The sequence below is a fragment of the Eleutherodactylus coqui genome, chromosome 1, assembly GCF_035609145.1.
Source record: "Eleutherodactylus coqui strain aEleCoq1 chromosome 1, aEleCoq1.hap1, whole genome shotgun sequence".
NCBI lineage: Eukaryota > Metazoa > Chordata > Amphibia > Anura > Eleutherodactylidae > Eleutherodactylus > Eleutherodactylus coqui.
Window position 1 is genome coordinate 228,545,798 of NC_089837.1, and position 20,272 is coordinate 228,566,069.

Sequence of the window (20,272 nt, forward strand, 5' to 3'; positions counted from 1 at the left end):
TGAGGTGACTGACCCCACCTGGTGTGCAACGCCTACACAGGACAGGTCTTCAGAGGGGGAGGCACGGGCAGCAGCAGGGCAGGTTGCAAGAGGCAGTGCGGTGGCCAGGGGTAGAGGCAGGGCCAGACCGAATAATCCACCAAGTGTTTCCCAAAGCGCCCCCTCGCGCCATGCCACCCTGCAGAGGCCGAGGTGCTCTAAGGTCTGGCAGTTTTTCACAGAGACGCCTGACGACCGACGAACAGTGGTGTGCAACCTTTGTCGCGCCAAGATCAGCCGGGGAGCCACCACCAACAGCCTGACCACCACCAGCATGCGCAGACATATGATGGCCAAGCACCCCACAAGGTGGGACGAAGGCCGTTCACCGCCTCCGGTTTGCACCGCTGCCTCTCCCCCTGTGCCCCAACCTGCCACTGAGATACAACCCCCCTCTCAGGACACAGGCACGACCGTCTCATGGCCTGCACCCACAGCCTCACCTCCGCTGTCCTCGGCCCAATCCAGCAATGTCTCGCACCGCACCGTCCAGCCGTCGCTAGCGCAAGTCTTTGAGCGGAAGCGCAAGTACGCCGCCACGCACCCGCACGCTCAATCGTTAACCGTCCACATAGCCAAATTTATCAGCCTTGAGATGCTGCCGTATAGGGTTGTGGAAACGGAGTCCTTCAAAGCTATGATGGCGGCGGCGGCCCCGCGCTACTCAGTTCCCAGTCGCCACTACTTTTCCCGATGTGCCGTCCCAGACCTGCACGACCACATCTCCCGCAACATTGTACGCGCCCTCACCAATGCGGTTAGTGGCAAGGTCCACTTAACTACGGACACGTGGACAAGCACAGGCGGGCAGGGCCACTACATCTCCCTGACGGCACATTGGGTGAATTTAGTGGAGGCTGGGACAGAGTCAGAGCCTGGGACCGCTCACGTCCTACCCACCCCCAGAATTGCGGGCCCCAGCTCGGTGGTGGTATGTTCGGCGGTGTATGCTTCTTCCACTAAAGCACCCTCCTCCTCAACCTCTGTCTTGCAATCTAGATGTGTCAGCAGCAGCAGGACGTCGCCAGCAGTCGGTGTCACGCGGCGTGGCAGCACAGCGGTGGGCAAGCGTCAGCAGGCCGTGCTGAAACTACTCAGCTTAGGAGATAGGAGGCACACGGCCCACGAACTGCTGCAGGGTCTGACAGAGCAGACCGACCACTGGCTTGCGCCGCTGAGCCTCCAACCGGGCATGGTCGTGTGTGACAACGGCCGTAACCTGGTGGCGGCTCTGCAGCTCGGCAGCCTCACGCACGTGCCATGCCTGGCCCACGTCTTTAATTTGGTGGTTCAGCGCTTTCTGAAAAGCTACCCACGCTTGTCAGACCTGCTCGGAAAGCTGCGCCGGCTCTGCGCACATTTCCGCAAGTCCCACACGGACGCTGCCACCCTGCGCACCCTGCAACATCGGTTTAATCTGCCAGTGCACCGACTGCTGTGCGACGTGCCCACACGGTGGAACTCTACGCTCCACATGTTGGCTAGGCTCTATGAGCAGCGTAGAGCTATAGTGGAATACCAACTCCAACATGGGCGGCGCAGTGGGAGTCAGCCTCCTCAATTCTTTTCACAAGAGTGGGCCTGGTTGGCAGACATCTGCCACGTCCTTCGAAACTTTGAGCAGTCTACCCAGGTGGTGAGCGGCGATGCTGCAATCATTAGCGTCACCATTCCTCTGCTATGCTTCTTGAGAACTTCCCTGCAAACCATAAAGGCAGCCGCTTTGCGCTCGGAAACCGAGCCGGGGGAAGACAGTATGTCGCTGGATAGTCAGAGCACCCTCCTGTCTATATCTCAGCGCGTTCAGGAGGAGGAGGAGGAGGAGGAGCATGAGGAGGAGGGGGAAGAGACAGCTTGGCCCACTGCTGACGGTACCCATGCTGCTTGCCTGTCATCATTTCAGCGTGTATGGCCTGAGGAGGAGGAGGAGGAGGATCCTGAAAGTGATCTTCCTAGTGCGGACAGCCATGTGTTGCGTACAGGTACCCTGGCACACATGGCTGACTTCATGTTAGGATGCCTTTCTCGTGACCCTCGCATTCAACGCATTCTGGCCACTACGGATTACTGGGTGTACACACTGCTCGACCCACGCTATAAGGAGAACCTTCCCACTCTCATTCCCGAAGAGGAAAGGGGTTCGAGAGTGTTGCTATACCACAGGACCCTGGTGGACAAGCTGATGGTAAAATTCCCATCCGACAGCGGTAGTGGCAGAAGGCGCAGTTCCGAGGGCCAGGTAGTAAAGCCCAGGCAGTGCAACAGTCTTTAAGGGCCTGGCCAGCTTTATGGCTCCCCAGCAAGACTGTGTCACCGCTCCCCAGTCAAGGCTGAGTCGGCGGGAGCACTGTAAAAGGATGGTGAGGGAGTACGTAGCCGATCGCACGACCATCCTCGGTGACGCCTCTGCCCCCTACAACTACTGGGTGTCGAAGCTGGATACGTAGCCTGAACTAGCGCTGTATGCCCTGAAGGTGCTTGCTTGTCCTGCGGCTAGCGTCTTGTCGGAGAGGGTGTTTAGTGCGGCTGGGGGAATCATCACAGATAAGCGTACCCGCCTGTCAATCGACAGTGCCGACAGGCTAACACTCATCAAGATGAACAAAGCCTGGATTTCCCCAGACTTCTCTTCTCCACCAGCGGACAGCAGCGATACGTAAGCAATACGTAGGCTGCACCCGCGGATGGAAGCTACGTTCTCTCTCACCATCCAAAACGGGGACATTTCTGCTTCATCAATCTGTGTCTAATATTCCTCCTCCTCCTCCTGCTCCTCCTCCTGAAACCTCACGTAATCACGCTGAACGGGCAATTTTTCTTAGGGCCACAAGGCTCACTCATAATTTTTCTAAACAATTTTTATATGTTTCAATGCTCTTAAAAGCGTTGAAACTTTAACTTGAACCAATTTTTCGTTAAACTGGGCTGCCTCCAGGCCTAGTTACCACTTAAGCCACATTAACCAAAGCGATTAATGGGTTTCACCTGCCCTCTTGGTTGGCCATGGCCAATTTTTTTGATGTACATTAGTACTGTTGATTCAGCAATTTTTGTGGGCCCTCGCCTACAGTGTAATCAAATGAATTTTTAGCCCACCTGCATTACAGCTGACGTTACATCCGCTGTGTTGGGCAATGCAATGGGATATTTTTGTGTACCGCCGGTGGGTTCCAGGGAGCCACCCATGCTGTAGGTGCACACGGAGTTTAACCTACATGTGTCCACTTGTAAAGAACCCCAGTCAGACTGGGGCATGCAGTGTGGGCCGAAGCCCACCTGCATTAAGCACGACATTACTAACTCAGCTGTGTTGGGCAATGCAATGGGATATTTTTGTGTATCGCCGGTGGGTTCCAGGGAGCCACCCATGCTGTCGGTCGACAGGGACTTCACAATAGGGAGTTGTACCTGCCTGTGTCTATGAATTAAAAAGCCCGGTCTGACTGGGGCATGCAGAGACACCTTGATAGAATGAATAGTGTGTGGCACATAGGTTCCCCATTGCTATGCCCACGTGTGCAGCTCCTGATGGCGGTGGCACAGGATTCTATTTCTCATTGCTTCTGTACAGCATTGTGGGCTATCGCCCCGCCCCTTTTAAAGAGGGTCGCTGCTTAGCCGTGCCAACCCTCTGCAGTGTGTGCCTGCGGTTCCTCGTCATGGCAGACGCACTTCTAAATAGACATGAGGGTGGTGTGGCATGAGGGCAGCTGAAGGCTGCGCAGGGACAGTTTGTTGTGTGCTGTGGACACTGCGTCGTGCGGGGGGTTGGGCAGCATGTAACCCAGGAGAAGTGGCAGCGGAGTGTCATCCAGGCAGTGATTGTGCTTTGTTGTAGGTAGTGTGGTGCTTAGCTAAGGTATGCGATGCTAATGAGGGCTTTTCAGAAGTAAAAGTTGTTGGGAGGGGGGGGGGGCCCACTCTTGCCGGTATTGTGGCTTAATAGTGGGACCTGTGAACTTGAGATGCAGCCCAACACGTAGCCCCTCGCCTGCCCTATCCGTTGCTGTGTCGTTCCCATCACTTTCTTGAATTGCCCAGATTTTCACACATGAAAACCTTAGCGAGCATCGGCGAAATACAAAAATGCTCGGGTCGCCCATTGACTTCAATGGGGTTCGTTATTCGAAACGAACCCTCGAGCATCGCGAAAAGTTCGTTCCGAGTAACGAGCACCCGAGCATTTTGGTGCTCGCTCATCTCTAGTTACTATCTCATCATGTTCATTGCGATGATGTATCATTGTTTCATAAGTTACTTCATTATGTTTTTTTTATTTTTTCTAATGTTTGAGTACATTCAATTCTTTTTGCTCAATAAAAATACAGTTTTTAAAAAAAGTATTTTATTTATGGAGCCATTTTTTGTTTTAGTTTTATTACCATTTCTATAGGTATACAGTAATTTGTATGCAACATTAATTATGAGGTACTTTATATTTACATACCAAAATGACGTAATAATCAGTAATTGATTATTTTTGTAGTTATACATTTGCATCCACTGATACATTTGTCTCGCGCGTTAGTATTGTATACATTTACATTGTTATTTGGCTCTGTATAGAAGGTTATTATTGATAACAGTGACGGTCTTGTGTTGTTTTTTCATGTTGTGCAAGTTATTGACGTATTTTGCACAATGTTGGTTGGTAGCTTTTTTGGAGGGCATCTGTGGGCATTAATCTCTGGTTCGGGTGCCATCATCTCAATACATTCTGTAGGACAAGAACCAGAGAATGAAAGCAGGCTTTGTCCACTTTTGACAAAGGGCCCTTTAGCATGGAAAAATTAGCCTTGGTAGACAAAAACAGATCAACAAGATCAATTGTTCATCCCATTAGGGGAACGCAGGAAGATGTGCAGCGGACCAGCAAGCAATGAAATTAGCTGATAACTGAACGTTTGCTCGTTTGTTGACTGTTTGTCTTTTTACAAGGCCTGATGATCAGACAAATGAACTTTCTGGAGATCCTATAAAAGTCCCTTAACCCTTTAAAGGAAATAGCCTACTTTAGCCTTAAGGATGTATCGATTTTTGGGGGATTTTCATCTCCACTTTTCAAAAGCCATAACTATTTCTCCCATCGGCATGGCCGTATGAGGGCTTGTTTTTTGTGTGGCAAACTGTAGTTTTTTATTGGTACAATTTTTTGTAATGAATTGAAAAGCTTTATAAATTTTTGGGGGAGGGCAGGGAGAAAAAAACTCCATCAATTCTGCCATAGTATTTTCTTTTATTTTCTTACAGCATTAGGGCTCAGTCAGACTCGTGTTTTTTTGATGCATATATGTTTTTGCACAAAACGCATGTGCACCGAAATTTGCGTGTTACCGCAGCAGGCGTCATGTCGAAAAAAACGCACTTGGCTGCGTTCAAAATTCGCACATAAAGTGTGGTGTCAACCATCCCCTGCTGTGGCTGTGAGAGCTGCAGCAGGGGATTCATTGGATGTGAAACACCTGGATGCTGTCACATCTAGGGGGTTTTACCTTGTGGTTAACGGAGCCGGCGGCAGCTGCGGCGGCCCGATTGACATACAGTGAAGATCGTGATCCTCTGCCACAACTGTGGCCGAGGATTTCCTCATCTCCGAGGGGAGACCCCTCATCACTGAACACTGTGACAGCACTGTCACACTGTTCAGTGATAAAGAGACTCCCTGCGAAGAGGAGGAAGTCCTCAGCCACAGCTGTGGAAGAGGACCACAATGCTATCCCATTGAATTTAATGGAGACTCCATTGAAAGCAGTGAGATGCTGGCAGTCACAGCAGTGATTTTCAGGGGAGGGCTTTAAATAAATATAAGCCCTTCCCTGAAAATTATCTCTAGAAGGTGTAAAAAGTAAAAAAAAAAAAAGTATATACTCACCTCTCCTCAGCTGCCGATGCATTCAATGAATGGCCGAGCACTGCCTGTGATTGGCTGAGCACTGTGACCAATCACAGGCAGCGCTTAGCTGTCATTGATTGAATAGCTAAGCGCTGCCTGTGATTGGCTGAGCTCTTAGTCAATCAGATAGAGCCCTTTCAGCAGGTGGGGGATTTTAAATTCCCGCCTGCTGAAAGAGATTCAGAGCAGTTCAGGGGGAAGACGCTGTGGAGAGGTGAGTATATATATTTTTTTTATTTTTTACACATTCTAGGGATAATTTTCAGGGAAGGGCTTATATTTATTTAAAGCCCTCCCCTGAAAATCACTGCTGTGACTGCCAGCATCTCACTGCTGTCAATGGAGTCGGTTGTAGCGCCAGCTCCACTGAATTCAATGGGATAGCATTGCAGTCCTCTGCCACAGCTGTGGCAGAGCTTTTTTTATCTGCGCAGGGAGTTTCCTTGTCACTGAACACTGTGAGAGTGCTGGCACAGTGCTCGGTGATGAGGAGACTCCACGCGGAGATGAGGAAATCCTCAGCCACAGCTGTCACAGCTGTGGCAGAGGATCGCGATGTTCTCTGTATGTCAATGGAGCCCCTGCTGCTGCCGCCGGCCCCATTGACCACAAGGTGAAACTCCTGCATGTGACAGCATCCAAAGGGCTGCACATGCAAAAAATCCTGAATGCCGCAGTTACTTGTGTTTTTATATCGGTTGTCCTACTTTTACCAGTGCAAATTTTTGTGCGCAGGTAAAAAAAAAAAAAAAATCAGACATGTGACCGCTGCCATTGAAAAGTATTAGTTCTAATAGATGCGGATCGCAAACGCAAAAAACATGTGCAGCAAAAAACGCTGTCTGACTGAACCCTTAATCATACAGCATAAGTGTCATGATTTTTTTCTGCAGGTTGGTGTGATTAAAATACCAAAATTACATACGTTTAGCTTTTTCCACTTTTGCATTGCTGCATTCAAAGTCTCAGAATGTTTTGTACGAGGCAGCTCTAATTCCACACCCAATACATTTTTTTCCTAGCAAATTGGCTACATTCTTTCACATGGCGGATCTTGTAGAGTATCCTAATCATTAGAGATGAGCGAGCACCAAAATGCTCGGGTGCTCGTTACTCGAGTCGAACTTTCAGTGATGCTCGAGAGTTCATTTCGAGTAACGAACCCCATTGAAGTCAATGGGCGACTCGAGCATTTTTGTATATCGCCGATGCTCGCTAAGGTTTTCATTTGTGAAAACCTGGGAAATTCAAGAAAGTGATGGGAACGACACAGAAACGGATAGGGCAGGCGAGGGGCTACATGTTGGGCTGCATCTCAAGTTCCCAGGTCCGACTATTAAGCCACAATAGTGGAAAGAGTGAGACCCCCCCACTGTCAGCATAAAGATCGTTCTCCTCTGCCACAGCTGTAACAGCTGTGGCAGAGAAGAACGATGTTAGCCCATTGAATTCAATGGAGCCGGCAATACAGCTGGCTCCATTGAAAGCAATGGGCTGCCGGCGATCGCGGGATGAATTGTCGGGAAGGGGTTAAATATATAAGCCCTTCCCTGCAATTCATCCAGAAATGTGTAAAAATAAAAAATATATATACACTCACCTGGTCCCAGCAGACGGAGTTCAGCGCGGCCAGCGGCAGTCCTCCTGAACTGCTCTGAACAGCTGTGAGTAGTATTCAGCAGCCGGGGATTTAAAATCCCCGCCTACTGAATGAGCTGCCTCTTATTGGTCACAGCCTGACCAATCAGAGGCAGATTCCACTCACACCCCCATTCATGAATTTATGAATGGGAGTGTGACTGCTGCCTCTCATCTGATTGGTCCCGCTGAGCCAATCAGAGGCAGCAGTCACACACCCATTCATAAATTCATGAATGGGTGTGTGAGTGGAATCTGCCTCTGATTGGTCAGGCTGTGACCAATTAGAGGCAGCTCATTCAGCAGGCGGGGATTTTAAATCCCCGGCTGCTGAATACTACTCACAGCTGTTCAGAGCAGTTCAGGAGGACTGCCGCTGGCCGCGCTGAACTCCGTCTGCCGGGACCAGGTGAGTGTGTATATATATATATATATATATATATATATATATATATATATATATATATACACATATACATACATACATATATATTATATATATATATATACATACATATATATATATATATATACATACATATATATATATATATATATATATATATATATACACACACACATATATATATATATACACACACACACATATATATATATACACACATATATATATACACACACACACACACACACACACACACACACACACACATATACATATACATATACACATACACACACACACAAACTACCGTTCAAAAGTTTGGGGTCACCCAAACAATTTTGTGTTTTCCATGAAAAGTCACTTATTCACCACCATGCGTTGTGAAATGAATAGAAAATAGAGTCAAGACATTGACAAGGTTAGAAATAATGATTTGTATTTGAAATAACATTGTTTTTACATCAAACTTTGCTTTCGTCAAAGAATCCTCCTTTTGCAGCAATTACAGCATTGCACACCTTTGACATTCTAGCTGTTAATTTGTTGAGGTAAGCTTGAGAAATTGCACCCCACGCTTCTAGAAGCATCTCCCACAAGTTGGATTGGTTGGATGGGCACTTCTGGCGTACCATACGGTCAAGCTGCTCCCACAACAGCTCAATGGGGTTCAGATCTGGTGACTGCGCTGGCCACTCCATTACCGATAGAATACCAGCTGCCTGCTTCTGCTGTAAATAGTTCTTGCACAATTTGGAGGTGTGTTTAGGGTCATTGTCCTGTTGTAGGATGAAATTGGTTCCAATCAAGCGCTGTCCACTGGGTATGGCATGGCGTTGCAAAATGGAGTGATAGCCTTCCTTATTCAGAATCCCTTTTACCCTGTACAAATCTCCCACCTTACCAGCACTAAAGCAACTCCAGACCATCACATTACCTCCACCATGCTTAACAGATGGCGTCAGGCATTCTTCCAGCATCTTTTCATTTGTTCTGCGTCTCACAAACGTTCTTCTTTGTGATCCAAACACCTCAAACTTGGATTCATCCGTCCACAACACTTTTTTCCAGTCTTCCTCTGTCCAATGTCTGTGTTCTTTTGCCCATCTTAATCTTTTTCTTTTATTGGCCAGTCTCAGATATGGCTTTTTCTTTGCCAATCTGCCCTGAAGCCCAAAATCCAGCAGCCGCCTCTTCACTGTAGATGTTGACACTGGTGTTTTGCGGGTACTATTTAATGAAGATGCCAGTTGGGTACCTGTGAGGCGTCTGTTTCTCAAACTAGAGACTCTAATGTGCTTATCTTCTTGCTTAGTTGTGCAACGCGGCCTCCCACTTCTTTTTCTACTCTGGTTAGAGCCTGTTTGTGCTATCCTCTGAAGGGAGTAGTACACACCGTTGTAGGAAATCTTCAATTTCTTAGCAATTTCTCGCATGGAATAGCCTTCATTTCTAAGAACAAGAATAGACTGTCGAGTTTCAGATGAAAGTTCTCTTTTTCTGGCCATTTTGAGCGTTTAATTAACCCCACAAATGTGATGCTCCAGAAACTCAATCTGCTCACAGGAAGGTCAGTTTTGTAGCTTCTGTAACGAGCTAGACTGTTTTCAGATGTGTGAACATGATTGCACAAGGGTTTTCTAATCATCAATTAGCCTTCTGAGCCAATGAGCAAACACATTGTACCATTAGAACACTGGAGTGATAGTTGCTGGAAATGGGCCTCTATACACCTTTGTAGATATTGCACAAAAAACCAGGCATTTGCAGCTAGAATAGTCATTTACCACATTAGCAATGTATAGAGTGCATTTGTTTAAAGTTAGGACTAGTTTAAAGTTATCTTCATTGAAAAGTACAGTGCTTTTCCTTCAAAAATAAGGACATTTCAATGTGACCCCAAACTTTTGAACGGTAGTGTGTATATGTATATATATATATATATATTTTTTTTTTTTTTTTTACACATTTCTGGATGAATTGCAGGGAAGGGCTTATATATTTAACCCCTTCCCGACAATTCATCCCGCGATCGCCGGCAGCCCATTGCTTTTAATGGAGCCGGCTGTATTGCCGGTTCCATTGAATTCAATGGGCTAACATCGTTCTGCCGGGACAAGGTGAGTATATATATATATTTTTTTTTTACATATTTCTGGATGAATTGCAGGGAAGGGCTTATATATTTAAGCCCTTCCCGACAATTCATCCCGCGCTCGCCGGCAGGCCATGGCTTTCAATGGAGCTGGCTGTATTGCCGGCTCCATTGAATTCAATGGTCAGTGCTCGTTTAATCGAGACGAGTACCGCGTGGTGCTCGTCTCGAGTAACGAGCATCTCGAGCACCCTAATACTCGAACGAGCATCAAGCTCGGACGAGTATGCTCGCTCATCTCTACTAATCATCCTTTTGCTAAAGGGGTTGTCCGAGTTAAGGATACCCCTGTCATCGGTGGTTAATCACCGCTTTTTGCTCCCCTCTTCGTCAGCCTCTGCCAGCTCTGGTCTCTGCTGTGACATCACTTTTGATGCTAAACCAGTCTACAAAAAAAGCGGCAGCAACTGATGACAGTGCTCAGCGATCGGGAATGAAGGCTGTCATTGGCTGCTACAGCAGGTTTACGCAATATTACAGCTGTCTGTATAACAGACAACAGAGAATGGAGCTGGTGGTGTGGGATAAACAGGGGAGCGGGAAGAGTTGAGTAATCACTGATTTTTATTTTAGGGTATGGGGGAACTGGTGACAGGGGTCTCCTTAACCCGGACAACCACTTGAATTGTATGTTTAAACAGACGGTCATATTATTAGTCTATTTCATGAACAGCACACAGACCAATTAGAGCCTATTCACATAAGTGAGTTTTCACATTGACAGATGCTCTATGTAAAAAAGAGGCAAGAATTGCTGCATGTCCTATTCTTGTCCGTATTCTTAGATGAGAATAGCACATGCAATGTGCACTGACTGTGGAGATTGAACAGCACAAATGGTTATCTATATGCAATCTGATGCAAGTTGTGCCCAAGATTCTCATGCGCCATTTGCAATATGGCCATCTGAGTGAGGCCTAACCTGTTATATGTGGTGTTTATCTTCTGTCCTTGGTACATGGTCAAACAAACAACCTCCAGTGCCATAGTAGCTCCAGATAAAAGGAAAAACAGTCCTGATAAGATATTTGTCCCAATCAGGACTGGACTGGGTCTGGTTAATCCCAGCATCTCGGTCACTATGTTCATAGTAGGTGTATTGCCTCAAGTAAGCAAGGGGTTAAATATTTAAGTGTCATGCATTGTACTAAACAGATATTCATACCTGCATAGATGACTCCATTACAGATACAACCGTGACAGCATCTTCAACAGTGACCGTATCCCGGTACATTAATCGAGCATGGGCTTCATTTAAAAGAAAAAAAAAAAAGTTATTCAGAAGATACACACTAATCCAAAACTGCATTCAGGATTCTGGAGTGGAATCTCCCAGCATGCCTAGCTGATTTAATCAACTACATAGAAAAAAAAAAAAAAAAAAAAAAAAAAAAAAAATCACACAAGTGCTACCAAAGGATGAAAACTCTATATACAGATGTAGCAGTGTTTAACCCAACACTGATAACTTCCTGCTACAAGTTATCAAAATACAGCAGAAGCCGTTGAAAAGCTATTGAAAAGGCCAAAAAAGTTCCGAACCACAATTTCTTTAACATGTTAAGTGTCAAGTCAAACTTTGCTACATCTATACACTGGTTAGGCCGCCTGCAGACAAGCAGGTCGGATCCGGCAGCGAGAAATCTCGCCGCGCGATCCGACCCCAGAGCCTGCAGGGACGAGCGCGTACTCACCCGCGCCTGGCGGCCCCAACTCTTTGATGTGTCGGCTGCCGCGCAGCCGGCGCATGCGCAGACCGTAGCCGGCGGCCAGGTGAGTGCGTGCCCCGCAGAAAATTAGAACATGCCGCGGTTTGTTTGCCGCGCGAGATTTCGTATTGTAATGCACTCCTATGCAGACTTTCAGCGGCGGAAATCCCGCGGCGGGATTTCCGCTCGTCTGCAGGCGGCCTTAAGTGGTGAAAAAACAGTAGGTACTGTACTCAACTATAAGGACTCTGTTAGGCTGCCTGTCCACAGGCAAGTTTGCATTGCGTTCCCTGCAGCGATAATCCGGCCGCGTGGAACGCAGTGAAAGCTCTCCATATGGAGAGTGCTTCCACAATGTCCAGAAGCGGAGAATCATTGCGATTCTCTGTTCGCAGCCGGCAAACCACAACATGCTGCGATTTGCCGCGATTCTCTGCAATCCTCCACGGTCAGCCTATCTGTCAGATAGGATAACCAGGGGAGGTCCGTATGCCGGCTCCTACTCCCAGGAGGCGGCTCCAGCGGCAGAGATCTGCCGCCGGATACCGCATCGCCCGTGGACATGCAGCCTTAAGTAAGCACGACCTTAAACCCTTAAGGGCGCAGACTTTCCCCCCCCATTTTTGGGTTTCTTCTGTTTGGGGCAGAGTGGATGTGTTTGGTACTGATTAGTGTTGAAACAGAAGATGCGGTTCTTGAGACCAGGTGTCAGCTCTCAAAGACATCTTAAACTAGCAGTGTATGGGGCAGGCTCAACTTCCGATCCATACAAACCATGCACACCCAGCACGTACATATGTCCTGGAGCTACTGACGGGGTTTTTGGCACAGAGTGGATGCGCCTGGTGCTGTTCAATGTGGAAACTGAAGACCTATTTAAGTAGAGGGTTATTCAAAAACACTGGTGCAAAGCAAAGCTGATTTATCTATACATGAATTCACATATAGCAGTCAGAATGACACGATAAAAGATGGAAGAACTCTTCAAGCTTTAATGCACCAATTCCTAGAACCTAGATGACCTAACACCAAATCTCCACTGCAATGGAGTCAATAACAGAGGATATGAGGGAATGCGTCTGGGCAGGAATGGACTACAGACTTGATGTCTGCCATGTCACCAGAGGGCCCACATTGAACACCTGTAAGGTGCATTTAAAAACTTGAAAAGCTCTTCTATCTTTTCATGTAATTCTGGCTGTTGTATGTCAATTCGTATAGCAGATTGACTTCTGCGCTATTCTTTTTAATCACCCTATACAACATATATGGTATTCACCAGGAGAAACTACTACTAGGGAGCACTGCCTTCCTTCCAGGATTGTAAGAAATTATAAACTTCTCCAAAAAAGAATAAAAGATCGGATGGACTTGGTACAATTCTGAAACGTTGTCAATATATTGGAGTTTTTGTAAGGACCCTTAGAAAAGTCTGGAATCCCTAACAATGCTGGAAGTGTATTTTCTGTACCACGTACATTGCTGACAATGTATAAAAGCACTGTCTGATTATTTAATAATCTTTATACCAGACACGAAATTTGAAGTGGAAAATGTAACTCGCTGTACCCACTGGACTAGAAGAGAACAAGCATGACGATGATACCCCTTTTGTAACAGCACCCAACACCACACTGAATGCAGCTCTGGTCTATAATACAGATGTAACGACTCAGCAGTAATAATCCCCAATGCAGAGAGACTATCTGGATTAGGCTGTGAACAGACCTCGATGTACAGATGTAGCAAAGTTTAACTTGACCACTGACACTTTGATAACTTTCTGTCCAACAGCTACTTGCCTTTTCAATTAATTTTCAATGGATTCCGCTGTGCTACCAATACATTTTCAATGGCTTAAGATGCTATAACTTGTCTCAGAATAGTATCACAGCCAGGTTAAGCAGTGCTACATGTGTACATGTAGAATCCAGGCTGTATGAGCATGGAGGGAAACAAAGCAGTAGATCTACTCATTCAATCTTCGTCAATAATGCTTTTTCAGGCATAGCGCAGTAAACGCAGAATACTACGTATGTTTTGCTATACTTGCCTTCTGCAAGGCGTATCAGGCTTTCTAGAAGACGGATAGTGGTACGTGCTGCATTCCGGCTATCACTTTGTCTTTGGAGTTGGTAGTAACGCACCAAAATCAGGTTAGCGCCTTCAGACATCTTTGGCTGTAGGCTCTTTATGAGGCAAAAATACGTTTTCATCTTTTCCATACTCCACAGCTTGTCAGATTTACGAGAAATTCCTAACGGGGAAATGGATAAATAGACAAAATAAACAAGACCCTAAAATCTGCAGGAAAGGGGGTTTAAAAGAAGGAAAAAAAATCAAATATTAATATTCAACATAAAATTAATGTAAAAACAGTAACAGGATGCACTTTCTGCGTTTCCCTACGAAAAATACTGTATGTGATCAGAAAACGACATGAGTAAAATCATATTTGTACAGCAAACACGTGTTTTGACCATCTTATGGCCCTTTTACACGGGCCATAATAGTTTTATTGCTGATTGAAAGCCAGCGCTAACGACTTGCGAATGAACATGGAACACTTTTTTTTGTATTTACACTGCAGTATTTTTGCTTAGTTACGTGTAAATAGGCCATTAATGACCTTATACTTCAGCCTGGCCACTATCTTTCTAATCTATTCACATACACTATATGGCTAAAAGTATGTGGACCCCCAATTACTAAGTGCAGGTGTTTCAGTCACACAGCCATGCATCTCCATGGACAAGTAGTGGTAGTACAGGGTGGTGCAAAGGCATGGAGACACCTAAATAAATTAAAAACTGTAGTTGGGGACGCCATCCTGTATGTGGAATGCTGCTAAAGGGATCTGTGAAGGGAGGTGTCCAACACAGCAGCCATTTTGAAACCCACCATCTTGGAACCAAGTCAATATTTTCAAATGGGAAGAAGGGCATGTGACATATGTATCTAATAGTAAATTTGATGAAAAACCCAATTTGTGACAAACCTCTACTCCTACCACAGTAATCATCAATTTCCTCACAGATATTACATGCAACAAGGACAACAGAGATTGTACTGATCTCCCGGGAGCACAGTACCCAAGTCGTTACAGTGGATTTCAATGGTCAGCACCCTATCAGACCACCCACTGGCCATGTCACAGTTGGCAAATGTCTTGTCATACTTCACCAAACAGGTCTGTGTTGGATTCACCAAAAAGTGAACGTAACAAAACAGCCACAGATGAAGCAACAACAATGGCCCTCCTGGTGTCCTTTTCCAAGAGCCCACATGGTAGCACCCAGCGTCTGTCACAAGAGAGCGGGGTAAGTTAAACCACCATCGGGTGACATCAGCGATGAAGAAAACTTCTACAGGAACGGGGAGGTGAACGAGCAAAACCTTCGCCACTGCTCCGACACAAACCCTTCACTGGGCACATGCCTCCAAGATGGCTGCTGCAGTTTGCGAGTATGAAGATAGTGGGCCCATTCTTCATCAACGGTAACTTTTGCTGCTGCCGCCAAGTATCTCCAACTGATACGTGATAAGGTGTTTCTGTCACTGTGCAACGAAGTTGGCACATTCTCAGTGTCCTTCCAGCAGGATGTCGTCCCCACACATTATTGACGTAGTGCACTCTAGATTGCGGTTCAGCAGTTTATGAGAAAAAGGATTGGGCATTGTGACCTGGTAGAGAGGCCCCCATGCTCCCTGGATATCACCTCCTTGGACTTGTGTCACACATGTAACAGCGGATCCTGGCCAACTGTGCAAGCATTTCTGCTGAGGTATTGCTCTCAGTGCATCATGAATGGGAGACGAGCATAGCCTTGATGATTCGAAACAGGAAACACATTAAGCATATCCTGTAGTAGATAGTCATCGTATTCCACGTCACAGAGAAATTGTTAATAACATCGGCAGACACAGATTTGGATTCATCATCAAATTCTCTATCAGATGCATATGTCACATGCTCTCCTTCCCATTTAAAAATATTGGTTCTAAGATGGCAGCTTTCAAAATGGCCGCTGTGTTAGACACCACCCCTCACAGATGGCATACACAACCACCACTTTCCATTTATTCTGGAGTCTCCATACCTTTGCACCATCCTGTAGTAGGGTTAGTACTGAGCAGCTCAGCAAAACATCTGCTTTACTTTATTGTAACTAATTTATTCCTATTTTTGTGGGCAGCAGAGGAGAAGTCTTGGAAAAGTTTGATTCTATTCCCACTGTAAGTTAGTGATAGACCTCTTGCTTTCCTTAATCCCTTTGTGACCACATAATGTAAATATACGTCATTTTTGTCATGAAAGGTGTATGGAGCGGTCTTGGCAGCAGAGCCCACTTCAAACCTGGTGGCTATCAGCTGTTTCTGACAGCCACCAGCAATTGCCGCAACTGCAATAGCTCTGATCGCGGCAGTTATCTCTTTAGATGTCGCAGTCCAAGTTGGAGGGGGGTGACAATGTGATCAAGGGTGCCGATGAGCAAGCCTGGCAACTTAGAGCCTACTGAAGGCAATGTGCAGAATACTGAAGTAAATCGTTTTTTCGAAAGCAAGATGATTTAAAAAACTATTAAAAAGGTCAAAACAACCTCTATTTCCCCTAAAAGAAAAAAAATTAAAAACTCCATATATTTGGTATTCCTGGGTCTGAACTATTAAAAGGCCATAAAGAAAAATTATTCCTGTAGTCGTGGCTCTCAAAAAAATTGACTAAAAAGGGATCAAAAAGATGCATGCTCCCAAAATGGTAGTAATAAAAACTACAGCTCACCCCACAAAAAGTAAGTCCACACCTAGCCCGGCTGACAAAAACATAAAAAAGTTATGGGTCTCACAATAAATAGATGGGAAGCAATTTATATATATTTGGTATCACCATTATCGTACTACATGTGTTCATATGTCATTTTTATTGCACCGCGAATGCTGTAAAAACTACTATTGCAAACACAGCAGAAAGCAGTCTTACACACTTTGCAGCACTTTTACAATGTCTGAAAGGGGCAGGGCTTCGTTGAAAACTGGCTTAAGCTAATAGGTGGTGCAAAGCTTGATAAATCTAGTGCATCTTCAGACAGTTGCATCATCCAGAAGAGTCCGGCTGGCTGTCCACGGGCGATTTGTCATAGCGTGATATGCGGTGATAAATCGCACGCAAAGCATGCATTACACACTTTCCATAGGATAACTATGGAAAGCGCAGCCCAATGTACACGAGCACTCGCGTCTAAAAATCGCGGCACGCCACAATTCTCCACCATGAACCTATCGTTCAGGCTGCCTGTCCACGGGCATTGTGAAATCCTGGGGCCGATCTTCACCGCGGGAGCCGCTGCCCGGGAGCAGGAGCCAGCAGACGGATCTCCGCGGTGAGCCTATCTGACAGATTTGCTGCCCGCAAGCGGAGAATCACTATGGTTCTCCACTCGTGGACAGGGGGGCTGCGCTTTCCACAGCAAAGCTATGGAAAGTGTGCACTGTGTTCCCCATGGCCGGATTATCACCGCGGGGAACACAATGCAAAAGCGCCTGTGGACAGGCAGCAGAAAATCGCGATATTCCGTCCTGCCCGTAGACACTCAGCCTGACTGTGATAAAAGTTAGCAGACAAGAGTCTGAAGTCCTCTGTGCCCCCGTATATAAAACACAGCACAGAAGCCAGGATCCTTACGTGAGGAATGAGAATCAGATGTGCAGAGGGGAAAATGCAGGCTATAACTCATATAATGGCCAGAAATCATGTTATTCCTCATGTATACATACGGCAACTTATTCTAAAAAGTTAGGCGCACTTTAAAATAAAAATGTGAGAATCCCCTTTAGCATAAGTACATGAGTAATCTACCTTTGTTTTCTAATATAAATGAGGAGATGATCCTGTCCCAGTCTTCATTTTTGGTATCCAGTAATACCAGAACCAGATCAAATCTGCTGAGCAGAGGACTAGCAAGTGCCACATTCACCGAAATAGATTCTTCTGGGTCATACGCTCCTTTTGGGTTTGTAGCAGCCAGTATGGTGGTTCTGGTGTTCAGTTTGCATACCAATCTAAAGAGAAAACAGCAACAGAAAGTCACCCCACTTAATATTTACAAATTATGGCTTCAGGTTGTTTTATATTGTTGTGCTAGTAAACACTTATAAGGCTGATAACCTTTCAACAATGTGTGCTTATATAACAGCCAATGTGATAACTAGAAACAGTACAAATCGCTTTATTTACCCAAAATAATGTTTTTATGCTGAAAAATCTATCTAAATTACTGGCCACTAGAGATCTCCCTTCCTTCTAGTTTGCTGACCACTGCCTGTTGTCAAGTGATGCCCGTCTCTAGTAACAGAGATAAGATGGAGAAGGGCAATGCTGCCTATAGAAGTCTGAGAGCAGAGGGGGAGGAGGAAAGAGAATGAGCACACAGACTGTGTTAGACATAATGGCGAGTCATATTTATTTACCTCTCCACTGTTCAGTACCTCTTCAGTGTCCCCGCTGCAGATGTTATTTGTCTGTGTGTTACAGGCAAGGAACAGAATCTGCAGTTTTCTGTGCACAGTGTATACCGATAGTAGATAGCATGAAAGAAGACTCCTCCCACCAGGTCTGAGAGAACTGAGAATTACAGATAAAGCCTTCAGAGCTAAGAATGGTGATAACTGCAGGATACAAGTCTTAGAATATTCAGAAATCGTGTTATTCCTCATATACACACATGGCAATGTAGGACATCTTCACATCTGCCCAGAGGCAGACATGCTGCACCAAACAGGAGTGGGATCTGTCCGTGTTGTTGAGGTCTGTCATATGCCAGATCCAACAGTTCCGGTATTTTCATTGCTTGGCCGTTAGGATTGAGCCGAACAGCAGCAACTAAGCAGGGGTGTGGGCACAAGTGTGTACATGCCCTTCTTCTAAAAAGTCATCTGAGAAGTTATACATGGAAGGGACAAAAATGAACCCTAATATTCTAATCTTAATCCTGGTACACTGCAATACTAAATAAAAGGTATTTATCCAGAAAAGACACGTATGATCTACACACAGGATAGGTGATAAATGTGTGACTGATGGGGGCTTCCAATCTGAGACCCCCAACAGATGACTAGAACAGGGATTACAAATTTGAATGAAGCTGTGATTGAACTCCGCTTGTTTTTATTTTTAATTTTCCAGGTGACCATCTATATTGAAAAAAAAAAAATCCTAATACCTTGCAGTTTTCACTCGGCCACTAGAAATAATAACAGTGTGACACTATGTCTCTAGAGCAACCTCATGGACCATAGAAATAATGGGAGGGGACTCACATGCTTTGTGACCAGTGCAGAAGTCAGTGTGCAGGGGGAGGAGGGCGGTGAGCTGTGACAATGGTGAAATGGCAGATCTAGCGATAGAGCTTTTTTTTTCTTTCAACCTGTACATAGTGACTTGTGTTACTATAAAATTAGCTTTAACCCCTTCATCCCCAAGGATCATTGATACTCGTATGTCCAGGTCACATTCTGTAGTTCTGCTATTCCCACTTTGAAAAAGTCCTAACTTCATTTATCGGGTGACATATCTACATGAGGGCTTGTTTTTTTGTGGGCCAAGTTGTATTTTTCAATAGTACCATTTGACGTACCATATAAGGTATTGGAAGACTTAAAGGTGTTGTCCCGCGAAAGCAAGTGGGGGTAAGCACTTCTGTATGGCCATATTAATGCACTTTGTAATGTACATCGTGCATTAAATATGAGCCATACAGAAGTTATTCACTTACCTGTTCCGTTGCTGGCGTCCTCGTCTCCATGGTGCCGTCTAATTTTCAGCGTCTACTCGCCCGATTAGACGCTCTTGCGCAGTCCGGTCTTCTCCCTGGTGAATGGGGCCGCTCGTGCTGGAGAGCTGGTCCTCGTAGCTCCGCCCTGTCACGTGTGCCGATTCCAGCCAATCAGGAGGCTGGAATCGGCAATGGACCGCACAGAGCCCACGGTGCACCATGGGAGAAGACCCGCGGTGCATTGTGGGTGGAGATCCCGGCGGCCATCTTAGTAAGGTAAGGAAAAAGTCGCCGCAGCGCGGGGATTCGGGTAAGTACTAAACGTTTGTTTTTTTTTAACCCATCCCTTGGGTTTGTCTCGCGCCGAACGGGGGGCCTATTGAATTAAAAAAAAACCAGTTTCGGCGCGGGACAACCCCTTTAAATAAGTGGGCAAAGAGGGGAAAAAACAGAAATCTACCATCTGTGGGTGGTGGGAGGAGGAGGGAGTTTATTTTTGCTGCATTCACGTTACAGTAAAATGACAGGTTGACTTTATTCTGTGGGTCAGTACAAGTACCGCAATACCACATTTATACGGCGTTATCTATACAGTAATACTTAAAATATATACTTTTTTGAATCTAAAAATTGCTTTCTGTCGCAATCTTTTCATCCCTATGA

The 20,272-nt window shown here is 45.8% G+C and overlaps 1 protein-coding gene across 4 annotated transcripts in view; it reads right to left on the reverse strand.

Moving 5' to 3' along the window:
• The window catches only part of MCM9 (minichromosome maintenance 9 homologous recombination repair factor), a 106,822-nt gene that overhangs the window by 36,630 nt on the left and 49,920 nt on the right, over positions 1 to 20,272 (reverse strand). For all 4 annotated transcript variants that reach the window (XM_066606269.1, XM_066606290.1, XM_066606279.1 and 1 more), the window contains exons 10-12: positions 17,695 to 17,897; positions 13,891 to 14,094; positions 11,294 to 11,376 (exon numbers count right to left, since the gene is read on the reverse strand). In XM_066606269.1, the coding sequence (XP_066462366.1) occupies positions 11,294 to 11,376; positions 13,891 to 14,094; positions 17,695 to 17,897 (490 nt within the window). The remainder of the gene's footprint in view (positions 1 to 11,293; positions 11,377 to 13,890; positions 14,095 to 17,694; positions 17,898 to 20,272) is intronic.